At 40.2% G+C, this 17,653-nt stretch overlaps 1 protein-coding gene across 6 annotated transcripts in view; it reads left to right on the plus strand.

The window, feature by feature from the left end:
* FAM172A (family with sequence similarity 172 member A) overlaps positions 1-17,653 on the plus strand; it is a 265,939-nt gene that overhangs the window by 214,415 nt on the left and 33,871 nt on the right. The window contains exon 13 of one of the 6 annotated variants that reach the window (XM_032095254.1): positions 6,759-7,259. The exons of the other annotated variants lie outside the window; for them this stretch is intronic. Within the exon in view, the coding sequence (XP_031951145.1) occupies positions 6,759-6,862 (104 nt within the window). The 3' untranslated portion in view covers positions 6,863-7,259. Of the gene's footprint in view, positions 1-6,758; positions 7,260-17,653 lie in introns of those variants that run through there. 6 annotated transcript variants of the gene reach the window in all.

A 17,653-nucleotide genomic window follows, 5' to 3' on the forward strand; every position in this document is an offset into this window, starting at 1 on the left:
AAGATCACTCCAGGGGATTACAGCCCTCCATGTTTTATCTGTGCTCACTGATTTCTTTCTTAAAAATTAAAAATGGGCTGTGAGCAGGGAGCATCAGTTTATCAATTGCAGGCAGTATTGCCTGGTTGTGCTACTGCCTCATCTCAAATTCCTCTTACATACTGAAGGGATGACCTACTGTGGGTTGGACTGCTATAGTGGTGGATCTGCTATTTTTTAATTGTTTAGGATTATCTTTGTTCTAATTGCTTATTTGTATTTAAGCATGTATGCTCCCTTCCTCTGTGATGAGCATCTTCCAGAAAGTTTTGTAATCTCTTCTGGCAGAAACACCATGTCCATATGAGACACCTGTCACTAGGTAAGATAAATAGGATATATTTTAGTTTCAGATTTTGCATATACATATATAGGCAAGAAGTAAAAATCTGCGGCACAAAAACTGGGCCTTTGCAGGATCCGTATATCCTAGCTTCCTGTGTGTTTTGGTTCATACACTTCCTCTAGTTTGACAGAAAATTTGCATTTCCATGACCTTCAAACCTTTAGGAGATTTCCAAGCCAATGAGTTTTCAGTGTATTTTAATTTTTTCTGACCTGTGCTGATCCCTGGTGTTTATATAAGGAAGTCTAGATCTACTCATCTTACACACTTGCTTCTCTTATATTCTTGCTACTTGGAGGTAGCGTGTTGCCTCTGGGTTTTCCACTCTGTAGAAAGTATGTCTGTTTTACTCTTTCTGTCCTACTGTTGTTGTCAGCAATGCATCATTCATCTCCAAAAGTTAGCTCAGAGTAGCACTCCTAATGACTTACCATTATGAGCAGCATTAGCACGGGTGTTGCAGGGCAGCCTTAGGCTACTGGGGTACTCAGCTCTGTGTCAATGGGGGTGTTGTGGTAACCCAAAAGGTTATTGTATTCCATAATTATCCGTCCGCAAAATTGTTACTGCCTCTTTGTGACCCTGCCGCCGGGGATGGAGGGGGCTGGGGTGGGGAAGGGTGTGGTTTCTGCCACTTGTAAAGTCTGCTCGGGCAGGCCTAGCGTGCTCTTTCGCAGTGTGGTTTTTGCCTCACTGGCTTCTTGGTCTTGGCTTAGGAAGAGGCTTTTCCTTTTTGGCTTCTCCTTCTGGGGTTTGGTTTTTTCCCTCGCCTCAGAGAGACTTCAGGTAGCAGTTTTGAGCTGCCTGGAGGCGAGTTGCATAGGTGCCTGCTCGCTGCTGCCGCACGGAGTAGGGGCGGCCCCGCTCCAGCTCGCCATCGGCAGCCAGCCGAGGAGAGGAGGCTACGGAGTCACCCCAGCCCAGACACATTGCCTTGCCTGCTCCTGTTGTCTCCTGCCGAGAGAAAGGCGGTGTCCCTCCGCAGGTTCTGGCCCTGACCGAGTTTCCAGCCACCATCGGAGCACGCCAGCTGCCTTTCTCAGCAGAGCTTGGCTACTGCAGAGATAAGCAGGGTGGTGAGGGAAGACTGACACCAGTTTTCCGTTTGTCCTTCAAACCATGCACTCAAGGACTTCCCATCATTTTTGGGTCTCTCTTTGTTCTGGGAGAGAGCCTACGAGGTTTAGCAGTTTTGTATCTGGTGATAATTTGCTATTATTTCTTGATCGTTGCCGTTCTCCTTGTTAGTAAACTGCTATCTTTTTTGTGTACATCTGCTCATATTCATAACTTATTTGTGGAAAGTGACTGGTTGAACCTCTAAAGGGAGGCACCTCATTCCAGAGTGCTGTCCTTCAAATTGTCTTAAACTAAGACAGGGGGCATTATGAAGCTGGACCACCAGGTCTCAGGGCCTTCAATGCCTTCAGCCCACCTGCTTCCCATGAAAATTGTAGCGAAGCTCTGTGGTAGCAGATAGATTAGCAGGGATACAGTTACACCAGGGAGATAGATTGGCCTTCACTTAATTCAAATATTTATTTTATTAACTAGGAATAATAATGACTGGAGTTAATGAAGTAATAATACGAAAAAACCTCACTACCGACACAACTACAATAAATAATAACACGACACTTGCACACATAAAAATCTCAGTGAGTGTATATATACAAGGACATGCACAAGTTATTTACAAGGTCAGAGTTGGTTTCCTTTTCATGCAGGCAACAACTGTAAGGTTTACCTTACACATATTTATCCATGGCAAAAGTACAGTCTGTTGAGCAGAAATTGGGCCAACTACTAGCTTCTGAGCATCAGAGAGGTGGCAGGTTTTTTTGGCTGACTCTCTACAGGGATGTGAGTGGACTCCTGAGTTCTGGAGAGGAATGAGGAATCTCTTGAAATTTGCTGAATGACTTGGTGATATGATCTTCATCTTGGGCCCCATGATTTTCTACAGGAAAGGGGTATGAGTAAAGAAACTGAGGCTGACTGTGACCCCTTTGGGTTTCTTGCAAACTTTTTGGCATTTCAGTATCTGACTGTACAGGTTGTCTTGTGTTCTGATGGCTCTTCACAGCCTGGCAGCTGTGTGCACTGCTGGGTAACTTCTGGCTGTGCCCTGCATTTCCCTGTAGGAGACATGTTTTTCTGCAAGCACAAAGATAACCTCATCTCTTGGTTGCAAATAGATTTTTCTAAGGTTTCACATGGACTGTGTTTTGCCTCTACAGCCACCAAGTAACACTTTCTCTGACCTACTCTAACCATCCCGAACTCCTGCTTTTGATTCATAGAAGGAAAAAGAATAATTTCAAGTATTTATTGTGTAGATCACTGTGGCATTTTTTGCATTTCCTGAACTGATAGAAAATCCAATCTCTAGCCAAACTGGACAGGGTTATTCTGCAGCAGTGGTCTTTTTTTTTTACCTCTCCTCCACAAAAAAGTAGTGGGATCACATTGTTTTCTGGTCCAGCTGACAAGTGTGAGAGGAAAAGAGGCATGCCTGCAAAACCTGTCAGTCTCCACATTTACAACTAGATGTTCTCAGGCCTCCTTATTTCCTCAATACATTCCAGTTACAAGGAAGCCTTGTGCCAGTTTTCTGCCATGCGAGTACCTGCTTTGCTCCAGAATTATTGTCTGGGGACTGTTCAACTAATTGCTGTGTATAGTAACAGGCAATGAACAGCAGTGATGCAACAGAGCAGTGTCTTTGCCCTCCAGAAGGAAACTTTGGTACCCCTTGCACAGTAGTTAATTTCTGGAGTATATGGCACAAGCACTGGAGTTTGGCTGTGTCTTAATGAGTTGGGTAACTCTGTGGTTGCTCACAAAGGAAATGAGAAAACTCTGTTTCGGAATATATTCAGAAGCAAGGGAAAACAGTGCCGCACCATTACTGCTCATGTCTTGAGACTGGCAGCAGCTGTTTCCCAATCCCTCTTTGAGGATCAGCCTTTCTTTCCATCAGCCACCACAAGGTGTGAAAGCACTGCTGCTCCTGACTGCTGAAATGGTCCATGTGCCTCACAGTACTGGGATAACAGCAACAGAGAATTTTGATCCCAACCTAGCAGAAGTGGGACCCTGAAGAACAGGAGTGAGGCTTGTGCAGGGTTGAATTTTATCATGGGCTGCGCAGAGAGAATCACAGGAGTCAAGCAATATTTGCTTTTGCCCCCTGGAGAATAAATTTCCTTGCAGTGGCAGATACAGGATAAGTCAAAGATGATGCATGCCTGCAGAAAAGACAAACCTTTTACAGACATATCTAAATAAGCTTATAGCTTACAAAACTATTGGTGATGCTTCAGCCCAGAGCTGTTTGATGGGCAGCATGGCCCATGGAAAAAGAGAACTAGAAAACCTGAAAAGGAAAGCAGCAAAAGTAATAAGCCTAGAAAATGTGGCCTTAAGAAAGGGTGAAAAGAAGAAAAAAGTTTAATTTAAAAAAAGAGGACTGAGAGAAAAAAACATGGTGGAAATCATTGGGTTTGTGAGTGTTTCAAAGAGGAAAGGAATAGTCTGTTCTCTGCAGACCTGATAAATAGTAGAAAAAGGAATAAAAGTAAATCACACCAGGAAAAGCTTTAATTAGAGACTAAGGAAAACTTTCTAATGGTGTATCTGGGGTTACTGCCTTCAGGTGCTCCATGGAGGAGGTGGTTAAGAGGAAGTGGTTAAGAACACGGCAGACAGATGTTTGCCAAGAGGGATGTAGGGGCATTGGGTCCTGCTGTGAGCCATGCAGCATCTCTGTCACACCTGCTTGTTCCTGGCTGTATGAATGGGCAGAGAAAAAGAAAGCTAAGTGACTGAAAATCCAAATGACAGATTGTCAGGTTCATAGTTTTTAAGCTGTTTTCATAATTTTGAACATATTCTTGCTGTCTTTTTTAAAGATAAAATAAACACTATACAATACAATCATGGAAAGTTGTTTAAGCAGTGTATAATAGAAATATTTTTTTATTATTGAAAATTTTTAGCTTTGCTTTCTGGCAGGTGTGTTGGGTGACATTATCTATTATGTTTGTCCAGATGCAGAGAACTGACAGTTGTTGGTAACAGTGTCCTCTCCAGTCTGACATACAATAGCAAAAGAAAGTCTGTTAGGAGATGTTAACCAGGAAGATCCTATCCCTTGTCATTGTTTTGATGTCCAGAGTGTCCCCAGTCAGGGAGTGAAACAAATATATCTCATTGCTGAGGTGGTCTGTCACTTACAGGGAATAAAAAATAAGCCTTAGTAAAGTGTTTATGAACACTACCTTTATGAATTTGTTGAATACATCTATACAACAAACAGCTTGAAATCTGGATGTCTTTGTGAATATGCTAACAAGAAAATTAAAATAAAAAAGGGATGCATGTAGTTTGTAATAAGTAAACAAACTGTTTGTACGCCATAGTAAAACACAGAAGACTAAAAATTGAAGTCTGCTTCTTCATGTTAACTCCAGAACATCTTAATGCAAGTGGTTTGCACTAAGTGAAATTAGTGAAATAAGTTGTGCTGCTCCGTTTGTTGCTGACCTTACAGCTTGTAAATAATTCTTTGCTGAGAACACTACTACCTTTAACAGGCATTGTGTGGGCTGTGGCCAGCTTCATTTCCACTCTGTTCCAAGGAAAGAAAGGAGCAAAGTGCTCTTGCATTTGCAGCATATTCCATGGAGTGGATTGGAATAATGATATTGCTAGGGGGAAAAATGCATAAACCAGATAAAAACAGTACCTTGGGAATCTTTTAATTTTTTTTTCCTTCCATGATGTTAGATCACTGAACTCCTGGAATTTTGGACAGTGGGGATGCTTTAGTAAATGTGCAGTGAGAAAATTGCCAGATTGAAGATTTCTTTATTCTTACTGTCCAAAATCAGCAGCCATGCTTGAAAATAGTAGTTCTTAACAGAACATGGACTCTCAGTATGTGACTTTTAGCTGCAGGGGGCAGAGCATATGCTTTTAGTGCCAAAAAGCTGTCTTGGTTTGGGGTTTTTTATTGTGTTTGTGTCAAACTTTTTAAAGTTATGCTTTTATGTTTTAAGCTCTTTCCATGTTTCAGTCTTCAAGGCTTGCCATGAAAGACATAAATAGCTGCAAACAAATCCTGAAAGCCTGCAGATAATTTAAGAATATCTGAATCTATAATTTATTATTTGTACTGTATATAGACTAAGGAGATACTCAGTACACAGTGATGTGTTAATTCACTTGGAGAGAGGGTCATTTTCTTTCTTTTTCAAGATTAAATGAGAGAAGGCATTTTGGCCCTACAGGGTTTGTGTGTGGTTGCTTTGTTAATTCTGAATATGCATCCTTCACTCAGCTATGTGGAATTTAATGAATCAGCCCAGCAACTTTTTGAGTACACAGAGTTTATGTCAATGTTGGTATAACTGGGATATGAAGATCCTGAGTGCTTTTTTAGGAGATGTCTAGCATCTTCTTAAGTTTGACCATCAGTTTCTGTGCTAAGAGACTGGCGCAGGCAACCCTCTCTTCTCCTTTTCTGAAGCTTCACTGAAATCACACAGTCACAGAGATCACAGTGTACCTTGCTAGTTTTTTGGGGTGTCCTGAGTAATTTGCTTTGGTAGCAGAGTATAAGCTTTGCATGCAGTGACTCAAGCAAGAACAATAGCAGTTATGTTACTTTGAGTGTCATTCTTGCTCAGGGGCAGATGTCAGTCTTTTACATAGAAGCAGGCACTTAAAGGGACTTTAATAAGCCTGAGGTAACAAAACAAACCAATTTAAGAGGTTTAACACCCTGATTTGAAGGCTGATTGCATGCAGTTTGCCTTGCTGCAGGAGACCCTGTGCACAGTCTCTACTCTGGTGTGGAGGTACAGAAAAATGTAGAACAAGTCACAGACTTTCTATTTAGATGTCTTTTCATCCTAAGTTCAGTCAGAAGAGGGTTAAAACCCATTTGTCACAGCCAAAGGGAAGAGTTGGCATTATAGCTTCTGGTGGGAAGAGAAGTCAGTCCACCAAAGATGTCACTAATTTTTTGGAAGTAGCCCTTGCCATGGCTTGGCAGAGCCTTTGTTCAAATCTCTGCTTGCCAATTCCAGATACATTACTTTTTCTGTATGTTGTATTTCATTGTCTCTTGATCTACTTCAATTTCATTATCATGGTTGATGGTATTAAGTATAGATGGCAGTAAATGTTGTTGCATAGATGGTAGGGACATCTCAGGTCATCAGCAAGTCGTCGTACCAGAAGTGAAGAAGTCATTAGTATGTAGTATTGCAAATACTAAGTTCTAACTACTGTATCCTTATTTATAGTTTTGTAGTGATTTGTTGGTGGTCTGTATTTTATTTACTGATCAATTTCTGTCTTGCAGTTTGCAAAACAGGTTTTTTTGCCCATCAAGTGACGTGGAAAAGAAACTTGAAAGTTTTTCAGCTGTCATCAGCAAGAAACAAGAACCCTCAAATTATTTTTTAAATCACACAATTTTTAAGTCATCCTCATTATTTGTGAATTTTCAGAAGCTGGTGGCAAAAATGCATCAGCCATCTGGAGACAGATACTGAGCTCAGACTGCATGTTCAGGGGTCAGTGTGCAGGCCTTCTCCTCACCCAGGTCTGCCATAGTTGTCCTGAACTTGGATGGGAAACAAGGAGAGAGACACCACCATGTATGTCTACATTATGAAATGAGGGCCATCTGCTTCAATGGGTAATACTGGATAATAGACTGTTTCATGCAAATAGTAATTCACTAGCAATTAGTCTAACAGCTAGACACTGAAGGCAAATCTTACAAAAAAACATTCTAAATTTGTCTCCTTGTTGTGATAGACAAGATGAATATGCAAATAAATGAATTATATGAACATTTTGTACTCTGTCCCGTGCATTACTTAGAATTAATAAATAGGGTCTTGGAGTATGGCTCGTGAGAGGCAGAGCTTTTCACGTCTGTCTCCAGCACCCAACCCACAGCAGAGCCAGAACTGCTGCTGTTTGGTATTGGCAAAATAATACAGAAAATATGAAAGTAATATGTTGTAATAGGCAAGGCCTGGCTTCACAGTTCATAATCTTGGCCCTAAAATGTATGTGGAGACAGACTTTGTGAAGACTTTGAGGCTGTTTTACTGCCTGTGCCTCAGCCCATCCTTTTGCTGACTACCTCCCCTCTACCAAAGGCTTCAGAGGGATGTGCATGTTCCTGCAAGATGACAACCTTAAGCTGCAAAAAAACAGCATTTGTATTAATGTGATGGATATGTTCATTTCTGCAAATTCTACCTCGGGGATGGTTGCTCAGCAGAGAGGCAGGACAAGCAGTAGAGAGCAGCAGCACTTAAAATTCCTGCAGCTGAGTCTGCAGGAAGCTTGTGTGCTGGAGCCCTGAAATATGCTCCCCAGCCTGGAGCAGTTTTCAGACCATGTGTAGACATATTGACAGGGTACATAAAAAAAGCCTGTACTGAGACTGCCTGTTCTGCATGTGTTTGGAGAACAAGGTATTTCAATTTTGAGGATTATAAATTGGTGTTTGTTTACAGTGAAGATACAGTAGAATACCATTTGCAGTGTTACCAATCCTTTTGAATTTCTTTTTGTAGTTTGGCTTATAACTGTCCCCTTTTTCCTTTTTTAGTTTATTGGTCTTGGGGCTTGTTTTTTTTTTTGTTGTTGTTGGTTTGGTTTTTTACATAAAGGTGGTTGAAGACTCAAAGTGTAACAGTCTCTAGACCAGGCTGTGCCAATACAGAACTTCTCTACCATACAGTTCCTCTCTACAGAAGAAATCTCTGCCTGGTTTGGGAAATTGTCTGTCCTTTGCCTGAAACATTCCATATTTAGAGACAGTTTTGTTTCTTAGTCCTTTGTAAGATCTCAAGGTACAGATAAAGCACTGCCTGCTCTAAGGGGTTTGACAGCAATCATGGAGCACTTTATGTCCCTCAGTGAGAGAAGAGGGACAGCAGAGCTAAGGTTGTCTTTCCTCTTCCCACATGCAGCTTCTTAGTAATGCTAGTTTGCTTTTCCTGTTTAAATATTTTAGAGTGGGCAATCAATAATAACAGACATCAAAGCTTAACGGGACTGCAGAGCCAGAGACACGGGGTCAGTTCTCAAAGGCTTTTCCAAAAGGTTGTAGAGTGGTTGGCGGCACAGGGCTTTTGGGCATCACACCTCACTGGAAAGCTTCAGCCTGTGGGATGCATGGAGGTAGTGTTAACCCAGCTCCATTCATGCAGTGACTTTGTAAGAGGATTTAGGTCCTGGAGCTGTACCTTGGTGTTGGATATTGTGTTGAATGCTGTACAGGAACCACATCTCTTTTGCTTTATTGTGTAGTGCAAGTGTGTCAGCATGCCTCATCCCTTAGTTATTTTTCCTTCAAGTAATTTTTCCCACTGGACACAGGAACCAGGTTGGGTTGTAGAGTTGGTGAGTTCATCATATAACTGATATCAGCAGGAAGAGGATTATGATTTTAAGGAAAAAAAATTCACATCGTCTGTCAAAGGGGATGTATCTTAAATTGCTGTAATACTGAATCATGGAAATGCAAACTGTAGAAGCGACTGCTCCTGGTCGACCTTAACAAGCACCTTTTCACCATAAGAAAGTGCATACCAAAGATCATCTGCAGCCATAAATACCTGTGTGAGAAAGCTTCAATTAAGCAGCCCAGAGCACTGGGCCACGGAGGCTGTGTGGGATGTGCGAGAGTGTCTGAGAAAAAGGAGCAAGAAACATCTGCTCTGCCATTTCTTTGTGTGATTGGTTAGTCTCCTACTTACTGGCTGCATAGCTTTGATTCTACAATCTATAAACAAGAATCCAATAAATACTCGAGTGTGCTTAATAAAGTGATTCTGTCGACTTAGAACAGGGACTGTGTTTTTTCCAATCGCTACACAAACCTGGAAGGGGCCTCAGGTGGTGTATCCCTCTCCCAGGCACCAGAATGATGAAGCTGTAGCTCTGCTGTCAGGTGCTTGTTTGTACACAGGCATGTACACAGGCGCTGTCTGTATGAGTGTGGAGCAGTGGAGATTTACAGGTGGTGCAGCAGGTTCCATATGCTGGTACGGTCTTCTCGGGACAAAAGTCTTAAAGACCTATCTCTGGTATCTCTTTGCAATAGTCTATTTCACTTCCATTTTCCAAATATTCCTATGTAGATTCCTCAGCCCTGAGGCAAAAGGAGGCCTCTCGCTAGCCCAGAGCTCATGAGAGCCAGCAACCACGTGTCACCCACAGCAAACAAACATTTGAATAGCCTAAGACGGTCGTCAGTACTAGTCCTTTCTGAGAAAACCTCATTCTTTGGAGGTACTTCATCATAGCTTTCAGGATCTAGGTGGAAATCAGGTTGTCTGAAGTTATCCCCCTAATTCCTCAATGCTTGGAAGGAGGAACCACATTAGGAAGATGGCTTTAGCAAAATCCTGGCCATCTGCTGTGGAAAAATCAGCCAAAGTTTAATGGATAGTGATAAAAAAAAGTGAGGTCAAATTTGTGTTGGTGCTGGTAGCAGAAACCCACAAGATGTGAGGATTTAGAACGGAAAATGCTGCAAAAATACATCTGGCACTGCTCATATTGGTGTTATAGGTGTGATATAGTGGAACCGAAACATCAAAAGTGATAGAAAGTATAACTGAAGATGTGTTACCTGGGACAGACCTTAATATTTATAAACAAGAAACTGAGTAAGGGTTTACTACTATGATCATTTACAGCAAACAAGTAAAGCATGCAATACCCTTTGAAACTGTAAAATAGAAAAAAAGTTAAAATCTATAATTTTAATCAAAAGTTTGTTTCAGTCATTGAAATTCTGTTATTGCTGCTTACAAACATTAAAGTCAATCAAAACATCAGTAGCCTGCAAGATCAATATTTTTAATATGTTTGCATTGCAGTGCTGCAGATTTTTGGCTAATGGATCTCACCCATATTGATTTCCATGGGAAATGTTAGTCTGATACTGAAATAATTAAAAAAGAAAAAAAACCCAGGGATTATTGGTTTGGAATTTTGAAGGAGATAGAAGTATAAAAATTGGTTATTGACTGAATTGCTTGGGGTGAATGAACCTTCAGCACTTGCAATAAACTTGTAGCACAGAGTCATTACTGAACACTGTGTTAGTCCCTTAAACCTAAAATCAGTCAATATCCTATTATAACAATGCAAATTGTGGTGAAATAGCATAGTGAGTCATTTCCAAAGCAGCAGGTTATTCATGAGCATCTACATACATATATGGATGGCTGTATTAAACCACCTCTGGGATATGCACAACAGCTGATTCTCAAGCTATTTTTAAATATATTGAGTTTATGTTGATATTAATGCAAAAGAGTTGATATGATGTAATTTTTTAATATTAATTTAATGACTTTATGGCTAAAAAAAGGAATAAAAATACAGTAAGATATCATAAACCTATATATGTACTTGTATAAACAGTTATATTCAATATTGCCCCAGTTCTGGACAAATGCAGGGGATTTTTTTTTCTATTTATTCTGTATTTTGGAGGAGATGTGTGAAAATTTCAAGCAGTGATTACCCTGAACCTGCAGAGGTGTCCTGGACCCAGACCATCCTAACCCATGCCCCACCCCTGTTCTGTCTGGCTTCTGCTCTCTTTATTCATCCTCTTATTCCGTAAGTATTATGATTTTGCTTACCTACCACAATTCTTCTCTTTTTAAGAGAGGATTCTGCATGCACAGGGGCCATCATGCCTCTCTATGTTACCTAGTGAAATAATGAGTTACCCGTTCCAGAACGGACTTCGCATTCCCAAACAGGGACTGAATGAGTTTACCACAGTTAGAGCAAAGCTGGAATAGAAATTTTTATTCACAGTTAAATGAAAACCATCTAAGTGAAGAGTTGCCTTTTGGTTGCTGCTTTAAAAATGCCTTGAGCCTTTGTGTTGCTCTGCACTGGGGATCAGCAGCTACAAATGGCTACTGCAATATGCAGGCTGTTGAGTGAAATATATTTTCACCTGAGCTGTATAAATATTTTAAAAGTGTATACTAACACACGATGATAATTCAGTGCCTGTGATAGTACAGGAAAGAGAAATTGTGTTCATGTTTTATTATTATTTATTTTTAAAGATCTGTGGACGTTTTCTGATTTATTTATTCTAATTTGTTTCTTTGCCCATACCTGGCCAGAAACAAAGTGGACTAAATTTCACTGGTCTGCTTGGATCAAAATGTTAGAAAATATGCAGTGTGTCAAGCTCAGCAGAAATCTGATAGAGGCAGGATCAGTAACTGGTGCTTCACTTTAGCTGCGGAAGTCAGACGAGGCAGGTTACTGTATCCTACTGGAGTCTTGCTGGACCAACACCTTTTGGGAATAACTACTAATGAAGTCTAAAATCTCTCAGTAAACTTGTTAATAGGGTCTTGTCGTTGACAAGGTACCTCTGTAGTTACTCTTCAAGTCATGTAGTTTCTGGGTAATTAACATCCTCTGAATTGCTCAAGCCACTCACTTAGGACAGAGAGATGTTGGTAGCAGCCCAGCCCCTCAGTTGGTGTCAGCCAGCCGCAAGCAGAAGTGATCATGCAGCAACCTGCCTGTCCCTGCACTGCATGGGACCCTGCACCACTGTGTAGGATCAGGTTTGGGCTGATTTTGGAGCAACCTCCTTATTTTACCTTGACTGGGATGGATTTTCCTTTTCTGGTCTTTTCAAAAGTTTTTGTCGTTTTTTAAGTAAATACTAAAATTACATTTCAGAATAAAGCTTTCCATATTTACCAGTTCTGCAGCCCAGAAGGCCTGATGTGCATCTTTATTCCGTAATTTTTAAAAGACACTGTAGAAGGATGAGGAGTGTTTCCTAAGAACTAAGAATGAACAGAAGATAAAATCCTCATTTGTAAAAATCACTCTTCCTTGTAGCTTTACTTGTTAAAGTAATTAGTAAAAAATAATAGTTTACCTTTCTTACATATCAGAAGCAGAGACTGAGTATGTGCAGGCAGAGGTAGTGAAAAAGGTAAGCACAGCTTCTGGTACTTAAAATTCCATGTTTTCTTAATGAGGAAAATAAAAGTATTTTGAAAGCAAGTAAATATAATAGTATGTTTCCCCCCTTGTTTTTGTGAGTATTCCAACCCTTTCCAGTTCAGAACAGAGAAAAGTACAAAGTTTGAGCTTTTGCACGTTGCCTTAATAGAGCAAACTAAACCAAGAAATCCAACAGAAATGCAAAATTTTTCTAAAACCTGTTTTAAAAAGTGCAGTTTTTATAAACTGTAGAACTTGTATTTTAAAAATGTAAACAAAAATTACTTACATAGTACCACGGGCAAAGTTTAGAAGAGCCTGAACAAAGCAGAACAAAGTATTCTTGGTAGTTAAAAGTCACCTTCGTAAATTAAGTGGGAAGGAAGTGCATCAAAGGTCCTTTGGCAGGATCACAAGTGAGTTTGGAAACCAGAGGTGACTTGATGTGACTTGTAGCACAGCCCTAAAAGCACAGAGACTAAGAACTTTTTCCCATATTCAGTGTCAGCATGCATGCACTGTTTTCCTGTCTGCTCCTGCTGGTCCCATTGGGGTGGTAATTCCAGCAGGACAGAGGTGACCCAGCAAGGCTGTAAAGATGTTTGCCATGGAAAACAATGTTGGGTGCTGACTCTGGCAGCCAGTACAAATTCATTGTTCCTGTGGTAGTGAAATAGCTACAGTTATTTTCATAATCTCCCTCTGTGAAATGAAAGTAAGGTGTTTTTTGTAATAATTGTTGGGTTTTTTCAATGCTGTAGTTCCAAAACTCAGTAAATACTTTACAAAATAATCACACAGTTTTCCAGAGCAAGGAACCTGAATAGCTACACCGGGAGAGTTACCTGTTTTGTTGGAAATGTTCATAAGAAAGGCAGGGACTAAGCACCAGAGCTGGGAGTCTGCAGACTGGGGTTTCACACCCCAGAAAAGCTTATCAGGATCAGCTGTGACTCAAACAGTCCCAGACAAACAGACACAATTTATGGCTGTGTCCCTTGGTTTCTCTGGACACCAGTATTGTACACTCTTTGCTGAGCCTCCATATGAGGTGGTCCAGGAGATCATGTTGGTCAAGTTTCTGTGCCTGTGGATTTTTCTACATCTGAGTCAGAGGCATTAAGCACTTTAACATCACTTTGTCTTCTTCTGATTGAGAATAAAGAGGCCAAAATGGGAAAGCAGTTCACCTTAGAAAGGTAGTTATGAACTGGGTTTAAACACAGTAAGCTGTTAAGGTAGTGATGGGGAAAACATAGCCTAGCATCCTGGACTGTTGAGGTAGCCTGGCCACAGAACCCTAAGCACGGGTTTCCACTCACTAAACTGAGAATATAACCCCTAAATGGAGTAAATTATCAGGCCTTTAGCTGTGTAACTTGCCTTGACATTACTGGGCATTGTGGGGCTAACACTTTCAGCAATGTTGTATAGATTTAGGAGATACTCTCTTGAAAATGTTAAAAACATCGCATTTTTTTGCCTTTGTTGCTGAATTCTGTGACTGTATGCAGAACTGGTCATAATAGAGGAGATCAATTTGATAACCTTGTGGTTCATTTAAAAATGATAATACAGTCTACAATGACTTCAGAAACACAAGCTAAATTAAAAAAAAAAATATGTAGAAGCCCTAAAACTTTCTTTTTTCACAGACCAGCAAAGCACAGTTCTTTTTTTCCCAGAGTAGAAGAATGTTCCTCAGCATGATTTGAAATACATCTTAAATTTGTAATCTGTATATGCTACATCTGCTACCTCACCCTACGCAAGTGCGCTGCCTACATGCACAGAAATACTGAACTGGCATGTCACAGCATGAAAGGCTGTGGTTCGTGTTTGCAGTGTCTGTATTGTTCATTGTGTTACAAAGGTTCATCTGTTTACATAGATTATTCTTGGAAGGTGATATATGTACCTCACCTGGCATAGAAAAATGTTATTGGGAAAATTACAAATGCATTGGAAAGCTCTGCAGAGACCTGTTTTGTGTCTCCTGCATTCAGGTGTGTTTGCAAACACACCTTTTTTGGTGACAATGCTCGCCACAGGAATTTCTGACCATTTTTTGTAAGGTTTTTCATTCAGCCAGATGGGTGGCCAGGCAGTGGTTTAACTGCACGGTTTTTAAATTCATTTGAATTGGAACTCTTACAAGAATCTAAGGACCTTGAAGAAGAAGTCCAAATTCCAGCTTTGACATGGTGGCATCATCTTAATGATCAATAATATAGCTTTAGATAATGATTCTTTTTTACGTCAGTAATACTGTTTTATTTCTGTCAGGGTGCAGGAGGTACAGCTCCCTGGTGATCATCACTAGGCATCATCCAAGCATCAGTATCATGATTTTACAATGTTTGAATCTTCTTTGATGACTAGAGAAGTTAATGAGCTGATTCAGCTTTTTCTTAGGGTTTATTAGGATTTCTCTTATTAACCTGGAATTATTAAAATTATGATGGAGATTGGCATGTCCTTAAGTGATGGTATTTTGAAACAAAATGTTCACAGTAGCCCCAGTTCAGGAAAGTCCTTGGAACAGAATGCTGCAAGAAACTGGGCCCTGTTGCATCTTACTGAATTTGACTCAAATCAGGGATGCACAGCATCCTGAAGGAGTGATGCCTCAGTCATATACACTGAATGTAATACATGCTGAAATGTTGCATGGATTTAAAGCAAAATTTTCAGGTCCCCAAGCTTCAATTTTGTTTATACTTTCATACGTGCAAAATAATTAATTTTTAATAGAATTTCTAATTTCCTTCTGTGTAATATGCTGTCATGTTTTTAATCAAGTCTTCTGGACAGGGATTTTATGTCCACCTGAATAAAATAGGTAATCTGTGTTGCTTCAGTGGGTATTACTGTTGTTAGTGTAGCAAAATACAGGAAAAAGTAGCACCTCCATGACAACTGATCTCTCTTATGGTCCTACCCAACAGTCAGTGTTCAGTTTGAAGCTGAAAGTGTACAATAAAGTATAGGTATGGTGTTAAAGCAGTTGAATACAACCTTCTGAACTTTTTAAGTTTTGGGAAGTAAACAGCTTCCTTTGAAAATGAAATCAGAAATAGCATGTGGTGACTGTACTGCTGTGTAGTGTTGCAGAAATACATCTAGAATCACACATGGGACTGCACCACCATCTCATACCTCTCTTTCTCCCTCCTCCACCAATTCCTCCTTTCTGTCATAATGGGGCAAAATTGATTGCAAATGTGTTTTCCTGACCCCCTACTCCATACATGTTAGCACCTAACCTTCTACAGTCTCATCTGTATTTACAGTAATTATATGCATAATGTAGCATATTATTGTCTGGATTTCCTGTTTAATCAGTACGGAGCTTCTTACAAGTGCAGCTGAAAAGGGCAAACAAAATTAAAGCTTTATATACCAAAACAAGTTTGATTCTCTAAGCTCCCAGCATTCCAAAGTACAGAGATTTGTTCCACCAAGTTTTGCGATGGCTTGCAGATGGGCAATGATTAATCGGAGAGCTAACTGTGAAGTAGTTTGCAATTAAACTGGAAAGCTCTGAAGCATGCTAATTGAATCAGAAAATTAGAGACACTGAACAGTAATTGGCTATTTCTCATGCAGCAGGTGCCAGGCCACTCATCTGTGGAACAAGGTATTTAAGGCACATTAGCACTAGGAAAAATATTTCTTGATATGGAACAGCCAGATTTTCTGCTCATTTTCACCATGGATGTCAAAACACACAACTGTGATATCTAGAGCCCATAGCTCGTGTTGCAAGAGTTCGAGCAGTAGGGTCATCATGAGCCTACATGTATGCAGTGTCTTGAATCAGGCTGAAGCTGGGATACCTGAGTAACTTCCTGGGCCTTGTGGACTAGCAAATTCCTCCTTTTTCTAACAAGTAAACACAGCACAAGGCTTTTAATGGCAGCATTTCAGGTCATACACTAGTAGCCACTTCCAGACTGCAGGGAGATCAGCTCTGTACCTGGGGATCCTTCTCCATAAACTGGGGTGAAGTTTGCTCGTCATGGTGCCATGTCCTTTGAAAAGTGATGGATGGGCACTACGTAACACTGGCATGTGTTTTCACTACACGACTCTTCTTCTCAGTCCTTACTGGGGAAAAAAAAGACTTCTTTTTCTGTTTGCTGCTTATGAATGTAGAGATTAGTGGAGTGTGGATTACTGAGAATCTGTGAATTGCTTTATTGAAGCACCTTCACTTTTGTTTTGTTGTTCTGCAGATTCAAAAAATTGAAAGTTTCTAGTTGAATATTAGTTGAGGGCATCAGCCATATAAATCTAATACTGCTGTGAGCTTAAGAGATACATAACACCAATTCATATCATGTCTCAGCATGAGTTTATATCTTCTAATTAGTATCACCATTTTATAGAGAGCACATGCAATGAAAGTTTGTTTGCCATGCCAACAGGGACTGAAGCACATACAGTAGTTTTGCTATAGTAGAATGATGGTGCAGTATGAGCAAAAACAACTTGTAGCCAGAGCAGTAGGTAACCAGAAAAGAGTGGGATTTAATAAATGAAATGGTGAAGAGTTTTTACAGAGATATAACCATTTTCAAATTAGACTGGGTGGGGCGCATGATTTCTTTCATCTCAACTAATTAGAGCTTGGTATGCTTATTAGTGAATAAAAAAGTATTAAAATACAAATGTACTGCATCATATTACTCTGGTATCAAGAAGCAGAATATTACAATATTCAAATGCTAATCATATAACTTAGCAGATGATTGCAGAAAGTAATGTATTTGAACTGAGACATAAATTATAAATTGTAAACAGTGCATAGGGGATATGTTATAACTGTCTCTCATTTAAATTAAGGCAGGAAGTTTTCTCTGAAGCAGATTATGTGCCTTCATTAAGTTTTAAAGTATCTTCTATAATGTTTTATTAAGATCTCTTGGCACAGTGTTTCCCAAACTGGATGTTAGCAATATGTACTGGTGGAAATGGCCGCAGTGGTGGAGGTGGCTCAGGTGCATTGCTGCACAGCACAGCTTTAAACAGCATGCTTCCCAGCCAAGTGCTAGTGCACATACACCAGTGTCTTTTCCATGTAATGCCCCTCCTCAAAAGTCCTCATGCCTTTGCTCTCTGTACTTGAAAGCAGCTCCAAAACATTTACATGATCAATGTTTGTTGCTGGAGGGATAAAGTTTGCTCTTCCATGGACAAGTGAGAACATATTGATCATTT

This window comes from Corvus moneduloides, chromosome Z (genome assembly GCF_009650955.1).
Source record: "Corvus moneduloides isolate bCorMon1 chromosome Z, bCorMon1.pri, whole genome shotgun sequence".
Classification (NCBI taxonomy): domain Eukaryota; kingdom Metazoa; phylum Chordata; class Aves; order Passeriformes; family Corvidae; genus Corvus; species Corvus moneduloides.